Below are 21341 nucleotides of genomic sequence, written 5' to 3'. Positions count from 1 at the left end.
TCTGGTACCTTATTATCAGCAATGATAATGTATCCAGTATGCTTAGAATTGGAGGCAGAAGTCCAGTACATAAAACACATCGGTACTGCAGTTTGTTCTATTCTATTTGTACTTTCAATGTTAAAGTCTTCGGTGCTAGAATATAAGAATATATTTTTGTAATAAAAAAAATGTGTAGTACTTACTCCACGTCATTGTTATTGTATTGCACCAAATGACGATCTTTAGCAATGGTGCATAGTTTTGAGGGTGGCTGTGGTAAAAACATTATATCGGTAATCTCTTGATAATGAGCTCGTATCTTTCCCCTAAACTTCCATTTACTGTCTTCAGTGTTATAGGAAAATAAGCATACGGTACTTTTATCATCCTAAAACAAGAAATAATAACAAGAAACACTCTTAGAAGTTTATATAATATATATATATATATATATATATATATATATATATATATATATATATATATATATATATATATATATAAAGTGCACTCGTAAGGGAATGGGGTGTTTTCGATCAATTTAGAGATAAAAAAGACAAGAGTTGTGCTACTTTATCTATTTATTGAAGACGTTTCGCCCACTGTTCAATGAGCATCATCAGTTCATCTTTAAAAGATCTGTAGCATTAAAATGTTATTTTTGCGAAGAAACATCAAAAATTAATCTACTAAATATATTTTGATGTTTCTTTGCAATAATAACATTTTAATGCTACAGATCTTTTAAAGATGAACTGATGATGCTCATTGACCAGTGGGCGAAACGTCTTCAATAAATAGATAAAGTAGCACAACTCTTGTCTTTTTTATCTCCAAATTGACCGAAATCATCCCATTCACTTACGAGTGCACTTTTTTTATATTAAATTAAACGGTCATATTCCTTAAAGATATATATATATATATATATATATATATATATATATATATATATATATATATATATATATATATATAAATATTGCAGAGTGCAGCACCAAAGGATAAAATGGATATTTTACTAAATGAATTCAATACCTTTCACCAGAAACTAAATTTGACATTAGAAGTTGAAAAAAAATTGTCAAATTAATTTTCTGGATCTGACTTTACATAGAGAAAACAGCACTATAACTACTTCGTGGTGCACCAAATAAACCTGGTCGTCGAGATATCTGAATTTCAACTCTCATCATCCCTTGTCTCAAAAGAAATCTGTAGTTATCGGACTTGCCGATAGAGCTATCCGATTATCCGATCCTATCAATAGACCTCAGGCCATTAAAAAAGCAAAAACTGCACTAACACTTAATTCATACGCACACCACCTTACCGTCAATACTTTCAAATCGCGACTGCATAAATTTTACAATAACAATAAAACCAACACGGTAAAGAAAAACTATATGTCTCTCCCCTATATAAAAGGTTTATCAGAACAACTTGCAAATCTTCTGTCTAAACATAACATTACGGTTGCTCATAAAGGGCACAATCTTTTGAAAAAAAAATTTTACAAGACTAAAAACAAAAACCACTCTATTAAAAAAATTGCATGCTGTGTATGAAATTCCCTGCTCGAATTGTGATGGAGTAAAGTAAAGTAAAAGTAAAATGTAATGACATGTCTCGCAAAACAGGAAAACAAAAAAAAAATAGGTATATCGATGGAAGGCAACCATATATACGTATTTTTGACTATTGGTCGTCTTCAGTACAGTGCAACCAAGTTAGGAAAGGAGTATGTTAACTTGGGAAAGGATCACTACAGGATCAATGTGACTAATTTGTAGCATTAGAGTCAGAAGACCCTGATGGTTTCCAGGGCAACAACTTACAATAACCACAGAGGAAGCTACAGCTACCTGAAGAAAGGAATACCAAACGTTAAATATTTAAAACAAACAGAAAATGTTAGTGTGAGTGAATAATAAAAATAAAATGTAATGGCATGTCTCGGAAAACATTCTGAGTTTGGTTTTACAGTTTCTGGTGTGACTTCGCTGTTTCCACTCCTTTGTCCCATTCTTTTGTCTATTTGATTGTCCCTTCTATATTTCCATACTCCTTAAGTCTTCTTTCACTTGTCTCCATCTCAGTTTAGATCTGCCTCTAGTTCTTTTACCTGGTGGTATCCATTCCGTTATAATACTTCACGGATTGCTCTTCTCTCTTCTCATTATATGTCCATATCATCTAATTCTTTGAGCTTTTATTGCTCTAACTATGTTCTCTTGACCCAACCATTCTTGTATTTCGTGATTCATCCATTGTCTTGCATCTTCTTCGTTGTCATTCTTTGGTTCCAGTATTTTTCTGATAATGTTCCTCTCAAAAACTTTTGATTGCTCTTCTTCTCTTGCTATTAATGTAAATGTTTCTGCATCTGTTCATTTTTCTTTTTCTAGTTTTTTGGAGCATTTTCAATTTCTGTGAGTTTATATTCTTTTGCGTTCTATTTCAGCACCTTGTCACCTATTTCTAATTTCTGGTAGTTGATTTTTACTTTTGCTCCTTTTCTTTTTTCTTGTTTTGCTATTTATCTGATTTCTTTTTGTATCTTTGCTTCCGAAGACCTTAGCGCTGCATTTATATATATTTCTCTACCGTCTCATGTGTATCTGAGTTTGGCTTCCTAGCTAAACAAAACAAAAGTTTTCAGTGTTTTATTGTTAGACAAAATTAACTTCCATAAAGTATAGGCCGAATTCGTCATATATATATATATATATATATATATATATATATATATATATATAACGGCGATGTAAGGCGCCCGGCGTCGACCATATCAAAAACCTAATTTTCCCGTTTTTTTTTGCTCTTCACTTTATGTGCATAATGTGTTTAATTAATTCTCGGCTACATTTAATATGACCTTTACCTCTACTAGAAATAACTACAATCAAAGGACATACAAATCTCTCAAAAAATGCCATTGTTATCTACTTAATCTCTAGAACAAAATATGGAGCAGTCATACATTTACCTCCTATATGGGCTATAATATTCCCCTTATTAAAAGCAAACAAAACAAAGACTGATCCGGAGTCATATCAACCAATTCCACTCAATAACACTGTTCGTAAACTATTAGAAAAAATAATAAATAAAAGATTGTTGTGGTTCCTAGAAGAGAATAATTGAATAATTAACGAACAAAGTTGATTTTGCAAAAACAGATCAACTCTGGACAATCTAGTAGATTTAGAATCAGAAATACATAAAAGCTTCTCTATAGGACAGAAATGTCTTGCTGTACTTTTTGACATAACAAAAGCATTCGATATGGTTTGGTGGTACAATAGTAAGCCGTATTGAATGCTTTTGTTATGTCAAAAAATACAGCAAGACATTTGTCTTATAGCGAAGCTGTCATGTATTTTTATACATAATAAAAAAATCTGAACAGGCTTACGTAATAAGCAAACTGAACTGGACTTTCAGAGAATTTAATCTTTACAACCTTGTTCTTTGTTACTTGAAATGGTTCAACGACTCTAGGGGTTAACAAAATTGGTTCCAGTATCCAAACTTCACCATTAGTTTTTCCACATACTAAATGGTAGGCTGAAACATTAATCAACATTATAAAGCAGTTATAATTGGTTAATATAGCCTATATAACTCGTTACTAATTATTCATAGTTCAGTGTGTGTGTGTGTGTGTGTGTGTGTGTGTGTGTGTGTGTGTGTGTGTGTGTGTGTGTGTGTGTTTTGAGTTGGAAATACTTTTACGTATAATCAGGACTAGATGTACTACCTGGTATATCGGACTCGTATATTACAATGCCGACAAAACCCGTCCCCTTCTTCTACCTCTGTTTCCTCCACGGAAATACCGTAAGGCATTACTTCATGTGGGGGGGATCTAGCTATCGCTGTTCTTTCAAGTTGTTGAAGTCACTGCTCCTCTCGTTCTAACCGTCTCTATTTTCAGTTCGCCTCCTTTCAATGCTGGAGGACTTTCATCGCAAACGTGCTGATTGCATGCCAAGCTGCTTTCGATGAAAGCATTTCTCCTACTGTGATCTCTGGTCAAATTTTCTGTTTGATATTTACTTTCAGACTAAAAGTACAGTAAGTTTAAACGAGGACACACAAAAAATACGTGCTCCTGCTCCGCATCTTCACTGACTCCGAGACAGAATGCTCTGGAGAATAGTTGTTTAAAGCGATAAAGACATGCTCGAAAGCATAGTAATTAATTTCGCCATGTTTGCAGTTCAGCCAAACATTCAACTGTGGTATAAGACAATGCGACAAGGTAACAAGCATGACAACAAGCTTATTCTATCTCCCTCATGGAACGTTCTTTTGTATATACACACAGATGACCCACTACTTTTCGCTTGTTGTACTGTATATGCTTAGAAGTTATACTTGCACACCGACACAATCAAAATCTCGATCTCGTTATTTTCAAAAAATGTGTACACTATTACATATTGACGGATGAAAGTGGCTATTTCCAGAAAAACAATGGATGGACGTATGTCAAAAGTAATTTACCTTTGTGCATTAAAAAGAAATGCATACTTACATTTAACACTGTATCTTATACACGATATAACGCTATTGGTCTCTTCTTCATATTTAGGCAGTATACATTCACTTATGACAATATTTTTCTCATATTCCATTAGAAGTATTCTATTAGTTGAATAACCAATTACGATATGGTTTCTAGAATAAAATTAAAATATTAAATGATATAAAAAATTGTATTTCTCTTACAATACATATATCCTTACGTCGCTGATGCAACGTACTCTACCGTATATCCTCCTGAGACTTGATGTCCAATTAAATGGACATTTACGTATTATATATATATTTTTTTTTTGTAAGAATTAAATTTACACAGTACTAGTGAACCTGACAACAGCGCGCCGTATTGCTAAGAGCACAGTTTAACTTAGTGAACCTGTTAATCGCAAGTGACAAACATGGCAAGCAGTTGTAGAAAAGCAATTGATGGTAAATAGCTAATTTTATTAGATTTTTAACCGAAATGTTACTTAGTCCAATAACATATGGTATTATAAATATATTTATGTGATGTAGTTGTCTTAGCAAACCATTTTGAGTTTGTTTTTTACCTAAAATGGGGATGTCAATTTTTATGGACATCAGGTCCTTAGGCATACATAAAATATTATGTATTATTGTGCATGAAACGTTAATAAATTAATTAAAAACTACAACTGTAGCTTTAATTCTCAAATAAAACAGTAAATTATATAAATATTATATTAGATTATTTGTTTCAGCTGTCTTTGGCAATAAAAAATATTTAAGACCTGAAGTTGACCACAAAAGACTGGAAAAGAAAGAATGTCTGGAAAATTCGGATATATATAGACGTTTCAAATTCTGAAAACTCTGATGACGGATTTGATCCAAATGAAGAATTGTATCAGCCTCAGCAATCAGATTTGGCTCAACGTACAGATGACGAACAAGACATAGAAATAACATCCGAAAATGAATTAGATAACCTGTCACTCAATAAATGAAAAAAAAGGCATGAGAACCGAAATACATGGAACAAAATGGGTGTTTTGTCCCTCGGCATGTAGCCTTTACTGGAATTCACTGATAGATATTTTACCACCTTATCTTTACTTGAGTACATGTTAAACAAAAATATTTTTTAACTGGTACAATAATGAGATCCAGAATACCCAAAGCAGTTCATGTAACATCGAATAAGGTGATAAGTCGATTAGGTCGTGGTTCTTCTGAGCAAAATGTAAGATCTGATGGAAAAATAAAAATAGTCCAATGTATTGATGCGATCCGGATGTCCTTTTGAATGGACATGTTTTTTTTTTCACATTTAACAAAAAAACAAAAATTTAGAGAAATTTATGTTTTTTTATACTAAAAATCATACAAATTCTATTATTTAACCAGCAAAAAACAAAAAATATCAAGTCAGGTCTCAAGAGGATATTGTAGCGATAATAGAATAGGTACAAATTTTCAAAGCTAATGTTAAATGATCATAAAACAAGACTTCCATAACCATGTAAATATGACTTCCATGTAACCATAGACAAGCCGTCGCTTGTCTATGGTTACATACAAAGATCAACGGCGGATGGAGCAGATAAAGTTCTACACAATGGTCCTAAAGGCAGAAGAAGATTAAAAAAAAGACCGATCTCTCAAATTCTGAAAGACAATCAGTATATTAGAAGAACACCCGGAGAAAAATTATCCGAGGAATGAATATAGGGGGTTTGGTTGAGTTGGTGTGTCTTGAGGGAGATATGGACGCATGCCTTGTATTCGACTATCGGTCTGACGAAAGTTTTATATGTATGTAACAAAGTTTTAGAAGATGTCCCGCCCAGTTTGCCGGACAGCACTTTCAGGAGGTTAAACCTCTGCCTCATCCTATCTAAGGTTTCCTCAACGTCAGCCTTCCAGTTGAGAGTCCTTGTAAAGCGAACTCCCAAGTAGAGAACTGAGGTTCTGAAGATGAGGTCTTCTCCCAAAAGTGATATCCGGCCCCGGACATCGCGACAATATGTAGATTTAAAAAGTATTGCTTGGGTTTTGGAGGGATTTATGGTCACTCTCCATTTGTTGCACCATTTTATTACTCTGTCAAGGTAATGTTGCGACCGTTCGAATACAGACCGTTGCTGTCCACGCTCCCTGTGAGAGCCCGAGGTAAGGATGGCCGTATCATCAGCGAATATGAGGAAAGACTCTGATCCTTGCTGTGGGCGGGGAATGTCACTGTTGTAAACTGTGTATAAAATTGGAGCAAGTATTGAGCAATGTGTATAAAATTTAAACATCTTTATAACAAAAGAAAATATAATTACAGTTCTGTACCAGTTTAGTCTTTATGAGTACAAGAAACCAATTCGTCAAAGATTTTTGCTTAGAGGGATGAGAAGATATGTCGTAGAATGCAACTTTTAGAATCTCCATATCTCTCTTATATCTTTGAGCATCGTCTGTTTTGCCTTGCAATTTATAGAAGGCACATATTAAAGCAAAAATCTGAATTTTGGTTTCGTGAATAGATTCGGATTTCTACTTTCCTGATTCATGTTTATAACAATGTTCTGCACAAAAAGATTCTATGTTTGCCACCTTTCCTCAAAAGACACACACATACATGCACATACACATAATTTAATGTCATATGTTTTTATTTCAGAAACTCATGGTCAGTTAAAAAAATAGTATCCATTCTCCTCTGGTTTATTTGACAAACTAACAAAAACTTTAACTTACGATTCTTCGTGAACTTCTATAGCTGTTACATATCCTCCAGCAGTGTGAAATAGGGGAGTACAAGTATGTTTTATTACATCTATAGCATATATATTTGATTGTGAAGTTGCTAAAAAATAAAAATATAAGTTCATAGAAATAAATTTATACAATAACATATCCGAAAATAGAATGCATCTATTTTCGCATATGTTCGGAGATTTTGTCGCTCACAAAAACGACAAAGAAAGGCCACTTTTTGCAAATTTTAACAACTTGTTTTGTGTCCTTTTTCGCGAATTATTAATGGTTTTTCTTTTTATTGTTTATTCCATATTTCTGGTTTAGCCCTAGTAGCTGTCATCTCCCTAATTTTTCTTCTCCTCATTGTATCTTTTGTTTCTGTGCTCGTAAAAATGATAAAGAGAACCACGCCTACATCTCTTCCGATTCTGAACAACGTGTCCTCATTTATTTTGTGCGCCTCAAACATTGTCCAACGTTTGATGTGCTACATCTTTGTTAAGTAAATACTTCCTTAGTTTTATTCTTCTTTTGCGTGTATATTACCTACTTGGGATTAATGTCTCTCTTTAATTGCGGTTCTGTAGTCACCACTGGTCTACATTATTTTTCCAACTCTCCCCTTGCTGACTTTTGCATTTAAATCACTCGCAACTATAGTGATTTATCTGTTCTTAGTTACTTTAGAGGGATCTTTCCATATGTTGGTACACCGCTATTTTTATGCTTTACATAATATTGCTATTACTAATATTAACAATTTCTCACTTAACAAATTGTAAAATCCTAAAGCATACTGTAAATGACTCTTTATACATTCAGGGATTTTAAAATAAAAAAGCAGTAATATAGATTTACCGACAAAAAAGTCTCTGACAATAAATGGTTCCCTTTTCGTGGAGGCATCTGTTGGTAAATCTTGTTCGAATAGAAGTTCTAGTTCTTCAGCCATATCGTTAAAATCGCAATTAAAAATTCCGCCGTCCTCTTTGGAAGGTGCTGGAAAATATAATATTAATAAATTTTACTTTATTGATAAAATGTCTATACAAGTAAAGAATAAACCATACAAGTGAAGAAATTAAAACAGACCTCTTCCAAATATACGCAAAACAGATAAGCCGAGAATTTGAGATGTTTAAAACAATTAAAAAGTTCAGTTCCGAGAATCGTGAGACCTTGCCGGGATGTATGGGCATTTTTGCTCAGGTCGATAATTTTTTAAGACGACTGAGTAGAAACTAAGGATGACAACACTTGGGAGAAACTTGGGTTTCTGACAACAAACAGGTTTCACTAGCTTTCTTCCTGCCATCATGAGGGGCTCCGCAGTGTGTTACCATCCACGTATTAGCTTTTCATGGAACACAAGTAAACCAGGAGTAAACAAATAAAGTAAACAAGGAAAAATAATACGTAGACTCTCATATTTCATATATTTGGTCCGCTGATTCTTTCACTATACTGGTAGCTTGATCGGTGGCGGATATAAGGAGGCTCACGTGGGTCATCACCACGCCCCCCCCCACCCTCAAAACAAAATTAAATATCATTTTAAAACTTTAATATAGTGTGGTCATTATTATCGCTGAAATAAATATTAAATTTCGTATCAAACTATAGAAATCATACTAACTTATAAAATATTTATTAAGATCTTGAATTTTTAATTTAGGATTCAAGTTGAAGCTGATCGAAACGATTGCTCCCAAATTGAAATCTCGTAGCCAGTACAAAATTTCTACTCGTTTATTAAAAAAATATATTTCTCCTCTTGCGTTTCCAGTGACAATTAATCTAAAAATATAATCATTGATAAGTTATGTACAGTATGTACAAAAAGTAACTTTACTCCTCAATATTTTCATTTCTGATAGTATGGATTTATAAAAGTTTTTAATTTTTATCAATTTTTTTGTCAAATTTTTTCAGAATAAATTAAATAATCTCTGTAATTTAATGTGATTGTCGGATATGGAATATATGTGGGGTATTTGTTCAAAATTCAACCTAGCGATCATGCAACTATTCCAAAACAAATTGTTATGAGCTATAATAATTATTATTAGAATAGTAATTAAAGAGACTATTATATTGAGCATAGAAAAATCTAGATCTAGAATAATACGTCACAAATCACAACCATTTTCTGGCGAACTCCTCTGTTGATTGGTATAGCTTTGGTTTTCGCATGTATTTGTATTTTCATTGTAGCTTTCTTGTAAATATTATGTATAAGCATTTTGTAACGGGAGTCTATCCTGCAGTTGTTCATAGCTCTCTCTATTGCTCAAAGATCTATGGAGTCGAATGCCTTTTCATAATCAACGAAGCCAATGTATAAGTTCAAGTGATATTCATTGGCTTTCTCTATTATCGTTCTGACTGTAAGGAGATGATCCGCTGTACTGTAACCCTTTCGGAATCCTGCCTGCTCTACCGGTTGATAGCTATCATGCTTCGACGTTAACTTGTTAGTTATTACTCTCATAAACAGTTTGTACATTTAGGACAGCAGGGAGATTGGTCTATAGTTCTTCAGATCTCCCCTATCTCCTTTTTTGAAGAGAAGTATTGTCCTTCTCCTCTGTGAAGACATTCGTTGAAAAAAATTTTCAATTCTTCGAGAATAATTTCACTCCCCTCCTTCAACATTTCTACAAGTTTTCTATCTGGGCCCGGAGCCTTATTGTTCTTTGGTTGTGCCATAGCTTGTTTTATTTCGAAGAATTCTATGTTAGGGAGTATTTCTGAGTTGACATTCGTTCGTTATCTTTTTCTTAAGATCTTCCTTTGCAGTGTTGTCTGGGCTTTTGTTTGAGGAAAATAAATCACGGTAAAATGTTTGAGTAACTTTTAGGATTTCGTTCTTTTCTTATTTATTTTCTATCTTTATCCTTCATTGAGATTATTATAGGCGTTCCTAAGTTTGATCTTATGCAATTCAGGCCTCGGTTCTTTTCTATTATTTTTCTACCTTGTTTTCATTGTAGATCCTTAAATCTTTCTTTACTCCCTTCTTTGTTTGTTTATTCAATTCTTTGAAACCATCGGTGTTTCGCTTTACTTCTCTTAGAAATGTTCGTCTCTTTTCCATCAACCGTTTTGTCGCATCACTTATTCTGTCTTCTTTATTTTTCGTTTTCTTTGCATGAACAGGAGTAGAATCCCAAAATAAGTCATAAAATGCAAACAGGGAGAAAAAAGACCAGGAATGAGAGATAAAGGTGAACATTGAAACTCAGAAGGCGTTGAAGAACGTTGTAAATCGATATATAATAATACTGGTTTTTTATTATACGCCACCCTAATACGTAATATAAAAATAGTTCAGTTGACTTACCCATCAACAGTAGTACAACATTCAAGTGCTACCGTGGAGACTTTGCTCGAACCAATGAATATTTTCGAATTGTCCAATTCTCCTTCTTCGAATCGTTTAGCGTATAAAGTATTACGGAATATGGTTATACAGCCTTTGTTACTACTGGTATAACATTCATGACATGAATCAGCGTAAGTTCCACCTGTCAAATATCCTATTTTATTCTTATGCATTAATGTTGGGGTTACTATACAAGAGAATTTTTGTTTTTCGTTATCCTACAAAGTAGTATAAATAAATAACCTTAATGCATGAATGAATTAATGTTAATAGGTACTCTTATGGGTCTGCGTAGCGCAAGCGGTAGGATGCTTGCCTCGCAAGCCGGTGGTCCGGAGTTCGAATCCTACCGCCGGCAAGAACATCTAGACATTGAAAAAAAGTCTATAGGCCCCAGGTCGACTCAGCCTGAATAAAAATGAGTACCTTGGGTAAAACCAGGGGTAATAATAGACGGTTGAAGCGTAGCACTGGCCATGTTACCTTCCCTGTATACCGTAGGCCCTAGATATAGCAGACTACCCTGCTATACTCCCAAAGCCGCAACAGCGGTATAAAACGGGAGACTATTATTATTATTAGGTACTCGTATATAAAAAGTGCTAACGTTCTTGACTTGTTCAATATACAGGAGGTAACAACAAGGTATTTATAGTACGTTAAAAAATAATTTGAAAACGCAAAGCTCTGGATCTATGTTGCAGATACGGTGATCAGATGCGCCTTCAGTTAAGTCAAAAATAGTAATACTTCAAGAAAATCAATTAAAACCGTTGGTATATATTTCAAAAATATTAATATAAAATGCTTGTTTAATAAAAAATATTACAACTAACAATATATACTTTATCTAATTTACTTACCGTTGCACGTCATCCGCGTTATAGCCCGTGAGGTCACATGATACCAACACGAAATATTTAGGCGGTAGGTGTGTTCTTTTTCAGAATCACTTTGCCGAGTACACTGGCATTACAGCCATTAGACATATTTCATTATATACGTGTTGAAATAATATTTAAAGATTTCTATTAATGTTAACTTAAAGAAATACACAATAATATGTTTCATTTAATTTGAATAAATGCATTATAAAGAGTTTTTATGAAGAACATTTTTGTTCGAAACACACTGTAACTGTAATCGAACGAAAGTATTTTGGCATAAATTGGTAACACTTATTTGACAGTTGCGTTGTTGACACTTTTTGTACTTTATTATTTAGAATTTTAAAGTGACTACCTCTTATTTTTACCTATTTAATAAAATCTGTTCTTTTTAGAACAAAATTAGTGTGTTTTATTTCAAAAATGTCACGTAAGAATTTAAATAGTCGTTGTAAAGAGATGGTAGCTTCTTTGATTCAATATTATACAATTATGTGACCTATTTGATTTAAAATGGATTCAGGATTTTTTTATACTTTGGCAACCATGTCAACTTCGATCTCTGTCAATGATAATGACATGAAACGGTAAGTAAATTAGATGGACTGTAATGTATCTTGTGATACAATAAATAAATTTAATAAAAAAGTCTAAATTTCTAAATCGCTTTCACAGTCACGTTGTTCATATTCTGCAACATAACTGTTATCAGTAACCCTCGACATTCACTGCAATTTTATTGGTTGTATTAAGTGAGGTAAAAGTATTCACCCCATTGAAACACGATATAACTTTTAAAAATGGCGTCAAATGTCAATTCAGCTTTGACATTTGTAAAGTAAAGAAACGCAGAATACAAATCGAACCATGAATCGGTTTACTCCACAAGAAAGCGGAATAATAGTTTCCATTTTTTTGCGCAACAATTCGTGGGTTGTGTTGACGCAGTGTGAATTTCTTTTTAGATTTCCTGACAGTCCGATACAACTGCGGCATTTTGCCACTCGGCTTGAATGGACTGAAAAGAGAAGGACGATTTTTCTTTGAAAATTATCATGAATGAATCTCAATGAAGAGCCATTATACCCGCTCAAAGTTACTCGTGGTGTACTGTTTACGCTGGAGGAGTCATCAGGCCATTTTTTTTAGAATGCTCCAGGCCAAACGACGGCATGCACTGCAGAGTCATGATTACTGAATTTTTTCTTCCTCAATTGAATGAATTGGAACTGGTGAATATGTAGTTCCAACACGACGGTGCAACGGCGAACGCTACTCAAGCCACAACCGATATTCCAAAGGAAGCATTTCTGGGTCGCTTAATCTCTCGTTTCGGTGATTTCAATTGGCCGGCCTGATCACCCGATTTAACCGTACCGTCTATTTCACGTTTAAAAATTATCTAAGCGTACTACCTCCCTGTTTTACGAATAGTGTGACTACCACATCTGGGGCAGATTCAAAGAACTTGTTTATCAAGTTGCAATCCGAACTAGAGCTCATTTAATGGAAAGGATTATCGAAGCAGCTGACATTATAAGGGCAGAACTGAGGTTGAAAGTAGCCACATCAGAAATACGACGCAAGGCAAGAGCGTTTAGGAATGGTGGTTTTCATTTTGAACAACAATGACTGTTTTCTGATAAAATGGATGGGGATGTCGAAAGCTCGGCGCAGTGATAATCGAAGAGGTTCACGCCGGAAACCTGTTGGATTTAAATAAATGACAAAGCGGAAAATCGTTGCTGAATCCAAATGGTAAAGAACAGCTAAAAGTATTACCTACTATAAAAGTATGAAAAAAAAATAAATGCGATTTTATTTAAATATAATAGTATTAGTAAAATGTGTATTACATACCCATTGTAATAAAAATATCTGCTTCGAAAAAACGATCATAATGTGCTCTTCAATGTTAGGATTAAAACAAATTTGAACGGGAGATCCATGAACATTAGGAACTTTATATGAATCTAAAACAAAAATTACGGATTTACACACATCTCTGAAAGTTTTAGACTCATTGTTAATTTTTATCTAAACTTTATTTGATATCGTGTGAGAGTTAGTTAGAGAAGTTCCAGTTAGGTATTCATAATACTTATAGAGTGGAAAAAATCGTTTAGTCAGTTTCTTTAAACATTTACATAGCTATTCACGGAAAAATTCGCTACTTTCCCTCTAAGTACTGTAAAAGGCCCACACGCAGAAATTGGTTTTTACTTTAAATACAGTTGGGAACGAAAGTGTACATTTTAAATTTCTCATAAATAATAGAAAAGGCATATGAATTTAATGTGAGAACTGATTTATGCTTCGTCGACTGCTTGAACTTATTTATGGTTGATCTTGGAAAATAAGGGATTTCCAAAACATCTAGTTCATCTACTTAAAAGCCTTGATGAAAATAGTTTTGGAAAAGTAAAAGTTAACAATGTCCTTTCCAAAATTTTAGACTAACAGCTGGTGTAAGACAAGGCTGTATTATATCAGCCATATTATATATATATATATATATATATATATATATATATATATATATATATATATATATATATATATATATATATATATACAGAGAGAGAGAGAGAGAGAAAGAGAGAATATCTGTACCCTGGAGTCAAAATTGGTCAAATCCAAAAATTAAGATAAGAAAATGTACTTTTATGGTGGGTAAAAACCTTGAAAACGAGTCTTCAGAATAGTAATATTTAATACCGGGTCAAATCCATATTAACGCTTACAAATTACCTATAAAAATCAGTGTGATGTTCAAATTTAGTCAAATCCTGACAATTTCAGTTTCAATATTGGGCAATTCCATTTCGACCAATAGTAACTCGGTACACGGGAGTTGATCACGTGACTATACCATTCTTTCTGAATCAGTTATATGGACTTGTTGTCGATTAACGACCACGCGGAGGATTTTTTCTAATTTTCTGTTGTAAAATTAAGTTAATATTACTGAAATATGGATATTGAAATAGAGGAAACAACGCCAAACCAAAGTAGAAAAAGAACAAACCGACAGGAAGATACAACACGTGTAAAATTGCAAAGACAAAGGTAAGAAACTTTTCATCTTACAACTGTATACTAAAAGCAGGGCTGTACTCAAAATTATTTTATACGCGAAACTTAATGCATTAAAACATTAGACCAATTTAGGGATAATACTAAATCAATGTAAACAGATATTTGTTTTTATCTTTTGTTTGATGAGTTATAAAATACACAACAAAAAAATCTCGTTTAAAATATTATCTACAATAGGTTTGTTCCAACTCGTCACAAATACCGTTCTTGAATGGTTACGAGTATGCTCAGTAACGAAAAATGTGTTACTGCTCATACTCGTAACCATTACTCGGAACAAACCTTATGATTTAATAACGGTATCTCTCCGGTTTCAAATATAATTATAAATTTTTTCTAACAAATACTCTGCCTCATCATTGTCAGAAGAGATAATTCCAAGGCATACTCAATTCCATGATGTTTTTTATGCACAAGAAACGAAAACTTATCAAGACAGTTTCATTTTTAAATATTGCAAGGCAATTCCAATTCAACGAAAACGTATTGTGAATGGACGCGGTAATGAACGATTATTATCATTTACACATTTTGTTAGAACTTGTGAAGCACAAATTATACCCGTATGCAGAAGTACATTTTAAAAAATACTTTTGATAAAGAAAGGCCGAATAAGTATTTCATCGTTATCATCGTACCGGAGAATTGATATTCTCGGAGATAGAGTTGATATTTCCAGTAACGGGACATTCGTATCTTCCCCCTGACAGGGTGTTTGGGGTTATAGAAAAAAAATTAAAAAAGATGGAGACCATTATATCTCCAGATGAATATGTGAAAGTTTTTGAAGAAACTGCAACAACGTGCGTTGTTTCAAATATATCCATATTAGATTTTAAAGATATGGCAAAGGCTGCTCTGAAAAACACCCAAAACTTTCATTTCCAAATAACAAAATGTAAAAGATTTATTATTACACGTTTTCGCAAATCTGTATTGGTCTCCGGTGAAGAGTTTTATAAATCCGATATTAGCAACGCTCGAAGACTTTTAAAAAAAGGTATAACATTATCTTCATTTACACCAAAAAGACGAACAACTGGAGTTCCAGTTAATGCTGCTTAAATTGCAGATGTTAAAAGCTGTTAGAGAAACACTATGGAGTGGACTGTATTGATAGAGAAATCTAAAATACAAACTGAATGTTAATTGATTAGTTATAATAAAAAAAACGTTTATGTTACCTTCAGGAACATCATTCCCCAAAGTCCAAAGCCACATATCTACCGAATAAGTATCTTCTTTAAGAAATCCTATTGTAATTAAATATCTGGCACTTGGACTTATCTTTGTCATATATATCCCACGGTTTCCATAGACGGCGAACATTGACCACACCGGTATTCTAAAATATAAAGCGTGTTTTATTAATAAATGTAAAGAATTCTGAATTTGCGGCTTAGAATAGAACATGCTGGTGTCTGATCGGCCTATGGTGGAGCAGTACGTCAAGAGATAAGGGCTTGCGGCTCGGTGATACTCCTCCATAGATCCCTACCGGCAGGGCGTGGCGCCTAAATACCAGTATATATATATATATATATATATATATATATATATATATATATATATATATATATATATATATATGTATATATATATATATTTATGTATATATATATATATATATATATATATATATATATATATATAAATAATTTAATTGGACAATACCTGATTACAAAGACGGTAGAAATACTTTATCCAGATATTGCGACAACATTTTTGAAAAACCCAACCACACGTCGATTTTTATTAAAGGAGGACATATTTTTCGGTATTTTCAATTATTTTACTTTGATCCCTAAGCCAGAGTAAAAATCACCCTAACATTTTTTAATTGCAATGGGGTCAAATAAAATATCGTTCTAGAGCCATTGCAATTTCTTATATTTTTCTTTAATTTTTTAAACTCGATCCAATACTTTATTTGATTTATTAAAAAAGATACATTTTAAAATTAATATTTTCAGCTAATTACTTATTTCTTAGTTGACCAAATGTTGAAACTGATTATCTCCAGCGGCGTCCATACAATGATAAATCTTTTAGTCGAAACATTCTCAGTATTCGCGGTGATCCGAAGTGATTCATCGGCATTATAGAGTTTACTTTTTAGGTATCCCTAGAAAAGAAATCTAGGGAATACAAATCTGGTGAGCAAAAAGGCCATTCGATGCTGTCTCTTTTCCTAATCCAATGCCATGTAACATGTTGATCTAAATATTGGCGGACAAGTAAAGTCGAATTACTTTTCGTAATTTATAAATTATTATATAAACATCACATTTAACGCCTCTGTATCTTTGAAAATAGAAACTGAGTAATAAATAGGACTTTTCTCGTGTACCCAAATCATCACAAAATCCAATCCAAATGTCCATCACAGTTTTTGTAGGTGCTACTGTGAGTTACATTAAAAAGTAGGCGGTTTACAAGATTTATAATTCTATAATTGTCACATTTTTCATGTTTTTGGTAGCAGTGATGTATATATACTTACAGCTTTTCGCTTTCAGTCTTCCTTTCCCAATCCCAGATATGCACAAAACCTTCTTTGGCAGCAGCTGTTACCAACCATCTTCCTTGGTCATCCGCTGATATAGATGTTATTGAATTATGCTAAAAATACAAATTAATTGCTTTTAGGAAATAATCGCAAATACTAACTTGTCAGCATGTTTTTTGTTATTATCATTCAATACTAGTAATAAATTGTAAAACTTTTAAAGATCCGTCAACTTTTAAATATAAACAGGCGTTTTTTACACATACATTTAAAAGTACATTAAATAAACGTTAAATTGTAATGTCTGAAGTCTTATTAACCTTTTCGACCCGCTTGGGACAATACGTCTCATCGGAAATTTAATAAATTCTGTTGGGTAAATGAAGCCAAATTTTACATTGAAATTAAACATAGTGGTATTTTATCTCCTGTGGCTATTTGCCAAAAGTTGATATGTCAAAAATCATGGTTTTCAGCTTTGCGAACCATGATTTGTGTTTTGATTTTAATTCAGAATTAGATGAAGATCCATTTGCCAATAGTGATAATTCTGTAGATCCAAACTATGCGCTGTGTGCAAGTACTTGGAGGGGATACGAAAAACGATAGTGCACTTGCAGCGGTGAAATCTTGTAACTTTGTTAGCATATTTCATAAGTAATTATTAAAGGAAAATGGGATTTCGCAAATGCTGTGTTAAATTAATTGTAAAAATACCACAAAAAATAGTAAATTCAAGTTCTATCGGTTTCCAACTTCTAAGCACAATTTAATGCAACGAGAAAAGTGAATTTATATCATAATAAAGCAGAAGTAAGTGACATAACCCAAATTCTGCATTCTTACGCCCGATTTCGTAACAAGTTTGACGTGAACATTAAATTTAAGTTCACTTTAAGTGTAAGTTTCATTAATATAAAATTCACTTTAAAATGTAAATCTCAATTATAATCATGTTGGTTCAAGTTTGTTCAATTTAGTCTAAAATGAACATTAGTTAAAGTGTGCTTTAAGCTTGAATATCTAGGCCACATATTGAGACACGATAAGTACCGTCTACTGGGCCAGGCAGGAGAAGACACTCGTGGCTCCAAAATCTGAGGAAGTGGTTCGGGCTCACATCGGTAGAACTATTCAGAAGCGCCGCAAACAAGATCAGAATTGCCATGTTAATAGCCAACGTTCGCAACGGACAGGGCACTTGAAGAAGAAGAAGAAGTGCTTTAGGTTGTCATTATGAAATCGGGCGTTAATGTCGCTCCAAAATATTGATATGGTACGCAATTATTATTTGTATTTTACAGTGGATATGGTATTTGTTTGAAAAGGTATTTTATGATTTATTTTCTGGAATTCAGTTATTATTATTGCATCCATATTCATAGTAATACTGGAATTTAATAATTAATTTTCTTTACTACATACAATGTTTACCTTTTAATAACCTCATAACCTCAATTTTAAATGTCAAATTATGAAATCTAAACGTAAAAAAATATACTTGCGAATTTTTACAGTTAAAAATTAATTCAAACTTCTTTCCAAGCTAATTATTTATATATATTAAAATAATTATTGTATTAAATAAACAAGTTTTAAAGTCACTTTATTTGCAGCTAATATAAAGACTAAAATATTAATAGTGCTAACACCTTCGCTGATTTATGCCACTAGATGTCGCGCTTCGAAACTTGTACATAGCGAATACAGATAGTGAATCTATTGATCGATATCCTTCTGACAGCGATTCTGAAGAATCAGATTTCGAAATCGTTGAATCTGAAAATGAGATAAATAATCAAGAAACTTCAAGAACGTGAAGGTAAGAAAAACAATAAAAATGATGAATAATGAAAAGCCAGACCATAAAGGTGTAAATGTAGAAGAAAGTACCAAAAAAAAGAGAGGAAACGCATGAAAAAATATTTTGGCATAATCTTCCAAACCATTTTGAACCCAGATTTTCAACCATTCCTCCTAAGAATGTTAAGACTGTGTGTAAGAATTCACCTACTAGTGAGAGAAAGAGCAATCACGTACGGCACTGCTCTGTCAGATACTACCTGGTAAGGATAGGGAAGCAAAAAGACAACTGCGCTGAGTGCGGGGTTAACGACACGGTGCGTTCCGTTGCAAAAGGTCCACGAACGAGAGGGCGGAGCTATACGAAAAGGTGGGAGAAGTTCAGGCAAATAACACAATGGAAGTGGCGGTAAGAGGAAAAAATAAATACAAAGAAATCCTGATGGCAATAACTAGAATAATAAAAAGGAAGGAGGTCCTAGAAAGGGAAAGGCATAAACGCTAAAGCGAAAAACAGAAGAGAAGGAAGCAACGCATGCGTGTTAGGACGGTCTAAATAAGACAATACCCGCGCTTGTGTTTCTGATGGTTGGTTGTAGTTGGTAGGCAGGGCATCATGGATGCACCCGAGGGCACGACTTCCAAGAGGGAAAATGCATTCGGGCGTATTCTTTTACTCTGAATCCAACACATGTCTTTAGAAGATTTTTAAACCCCCAGCAAACACAAAAAGGTGGAACATGGCACAAAAACGTTGGGAAACACTGCTCTAATGTGTCATGTCTCGACTTTGATGTTTAATTAATTCTTAAAATTTATTATATAAGTTGAAAAAGTTTATTATATAACATGAAAAACATTCTTTGTTTAAAACATAATATTTACCTTATATAATCTAAACATCACACCTTAGCCGACTAACTTAGAAACGGTTTAACACCAAAGTAGAGATACTTACATGACACCCTAAATGGACCAAAGTTTGATTACAATAATTATATATTATTGGAACATTAGAGCTGGCATAAAATACTTCGTTCCTGCCTTGTTTAGTAAGATTAACAATGTTTACTTTCCAGTTCATTCCATAAGACCATATAATTTCCTGAAAAATGATAAATATCGAAGAAAAACAAAAAAATCAAATGGTGTATATTAAAGGATAAAAAGAAGGTTTACGCAGGACAAAAATAGTAGAAAAAATGAGCTGGAATATGAAAGGAAGTCTTAATACAATTTATAAAAATATATCCTATTATTAGAGATAATTAAATACTTTAAAAACCCTCAAGACGAATTTGAAAACAAAGAGATTTGGCAGTAGAAAAGGTAAAGACTGCAAGAAAATAGGCCAGACACAGATTTTAAAAATTCGTCAAAAATGAAGCTAATGTATCAGTAGCAAAAGCTAAAGCAGAAGACTATAAAACTCGATTAACTTAAATCAGACATTAAGAAATACGTATAGCTGTATAGACTAGTGAACATTGATGATAATAATGATATTAGGTAAACATATTTACAAATGGTTGAGTCTTTGCCATAATTCTGGAATCATTAAAAATCTGTGGTCCTAAACTATGATCCAAAGAGTCCAATAGCTCCATCTGAGACGCTGTGAGATTTTCTACCGATGTCGAAACAGATCCTTCAGAGTTCACAGACTCTCGCATATAGGGATGACCTTCGCCATAAGAATCGTCGCCAATTTGAAGCTTTCTGGCAATGTATAACAGGTTTTCAGTATCTTCTTTGTTTGAAATGCTTTCGTCAGACATTTTGAGTTAGTTTAGTTGGTTTATATTTATGATTCGTATTGATAAATGGTAAAATTAATAATAAATTGTCAAATAATTATATGACAGTAGTTTTTGACAATTTTAAAACATACTAATGACTAAAAACAACATATAAAAAGTTTTCAGCGTGACTTTCCAGTATTGCTGCTCACAATAATTCAGGGATTTCTTATAAGAAGACGGTACATTGTATATTGTACAGTATATATAGACTACATCAATTTTGTAGCTGTTGCATAGACTTTGGTGCCTGCTTTTTAGTTTCTTTTGGAGTAAGTCTTTGCCTCAATGCTGCTCCGATTTTCCTCGCTCGCTGTATCTTTTCAGTCCTTGCTGAACTTCATCGAGGTTTTTTTTTTATTTTACCAGTTTACAGAAGTTCCCCTTCATCTTGTAATAGTAATTAGTCTTTCTTGTTTGCACTATTTATTTATTCCTGTCTCATTCTTCTTCCACGATTAAAATAATGGTAACTCCTGACAAAGTCCCACATGATGGGAGAATACTAATTTGATGTCATTAGTTTCCCTTCAATCGTGTTCATCTCAGATAATTGCTTGATGAGACATAATACGAGCATAAATAGTTACTCCACTATTACAAAACATCTAGGG

General features: G+C 33.1%; 1 protein-coding gene across 2 annotated transcripts in view; it reads right to left on the bottom strand.

The window, feature by feature from the left end:
* Window positions 1-20868, bottom strand: part of LOC140435499 (cilia- and flagella-associated protein 251-like) — a 38682-nt gene extending 17814 nt beyond the window's left edge. The window contains exons 1-13 of one of the 2 annotated variants that reach the window (XR_011950167.1): window positions 20452-20867; window positions 19887-20033; window positions 17120-17238; window positions 15801-15961; window positions 13378-13490; window positions 10589-10848; window positions 8882-9042; window positions 8104-8244; window positions 7243-7351; window positions 4526-4668; window positions 3401-3552; window positions 186-370; window positions 9-135 (exon numbers count right to left, since the gene is read on the bottom strand). Coding sequence is in view for 1 of the 2 variants with exons in the window: in XM_072524234.1 (XP_072380335.1) it covers window positions 9-135; window positions 186-370; window positions 3401-3552; window positions 4526-4668; window positions 7243-7351; window positions 8104-8244; window positions 8882-9042; window positions 10589-10848; window positions 13378-13490; window positions 15801-15961; window positions 17120-17238; window positions 19887-20033; window positions 20452-20706 (2073 nt within the window). In the remaining variant the exon portion in view is untranslated. Of the gene's footprint in view, window positions 1-8; window positions 136-185; window positions 371-3400; window positions 3553-4525; window positions 4669-7242; window positions 7352-8103; window positions 8245-8881; window positions 9043-10588; window positions 10849-13377; window positions 13491-15800; window positions 15962-17119; window positions 17239-19886; window positions 20034-20451 lie in introns of both variants that reach the window. The other variant, XM_072524234.1, reaches the window with a different exon arrangement.
* Window positions 20869-21341: the final 473 nt, after the last annotated feature.

The sequence above is a fragment of the Diabrotica undecimpunctata genome, chromosome 3, assembly GCF_040954645.1.
Source record: "Diabrotica undecimpunctata isolate CICGRU chromosome 3, icDiaUnde3, whole genome shotgun sequence".
Classification (NCBI taxonomy): domain Eukaryota; kingdom Metazoa; phylum Arthropoda; class Insecta; order Coleoptera; family Chrysomelidae; genus Diabrotica; species Diabrotica undecimpunctata.
This window is presented reverse-complemented; position numbering and strand designations above follow the sequence as displayed.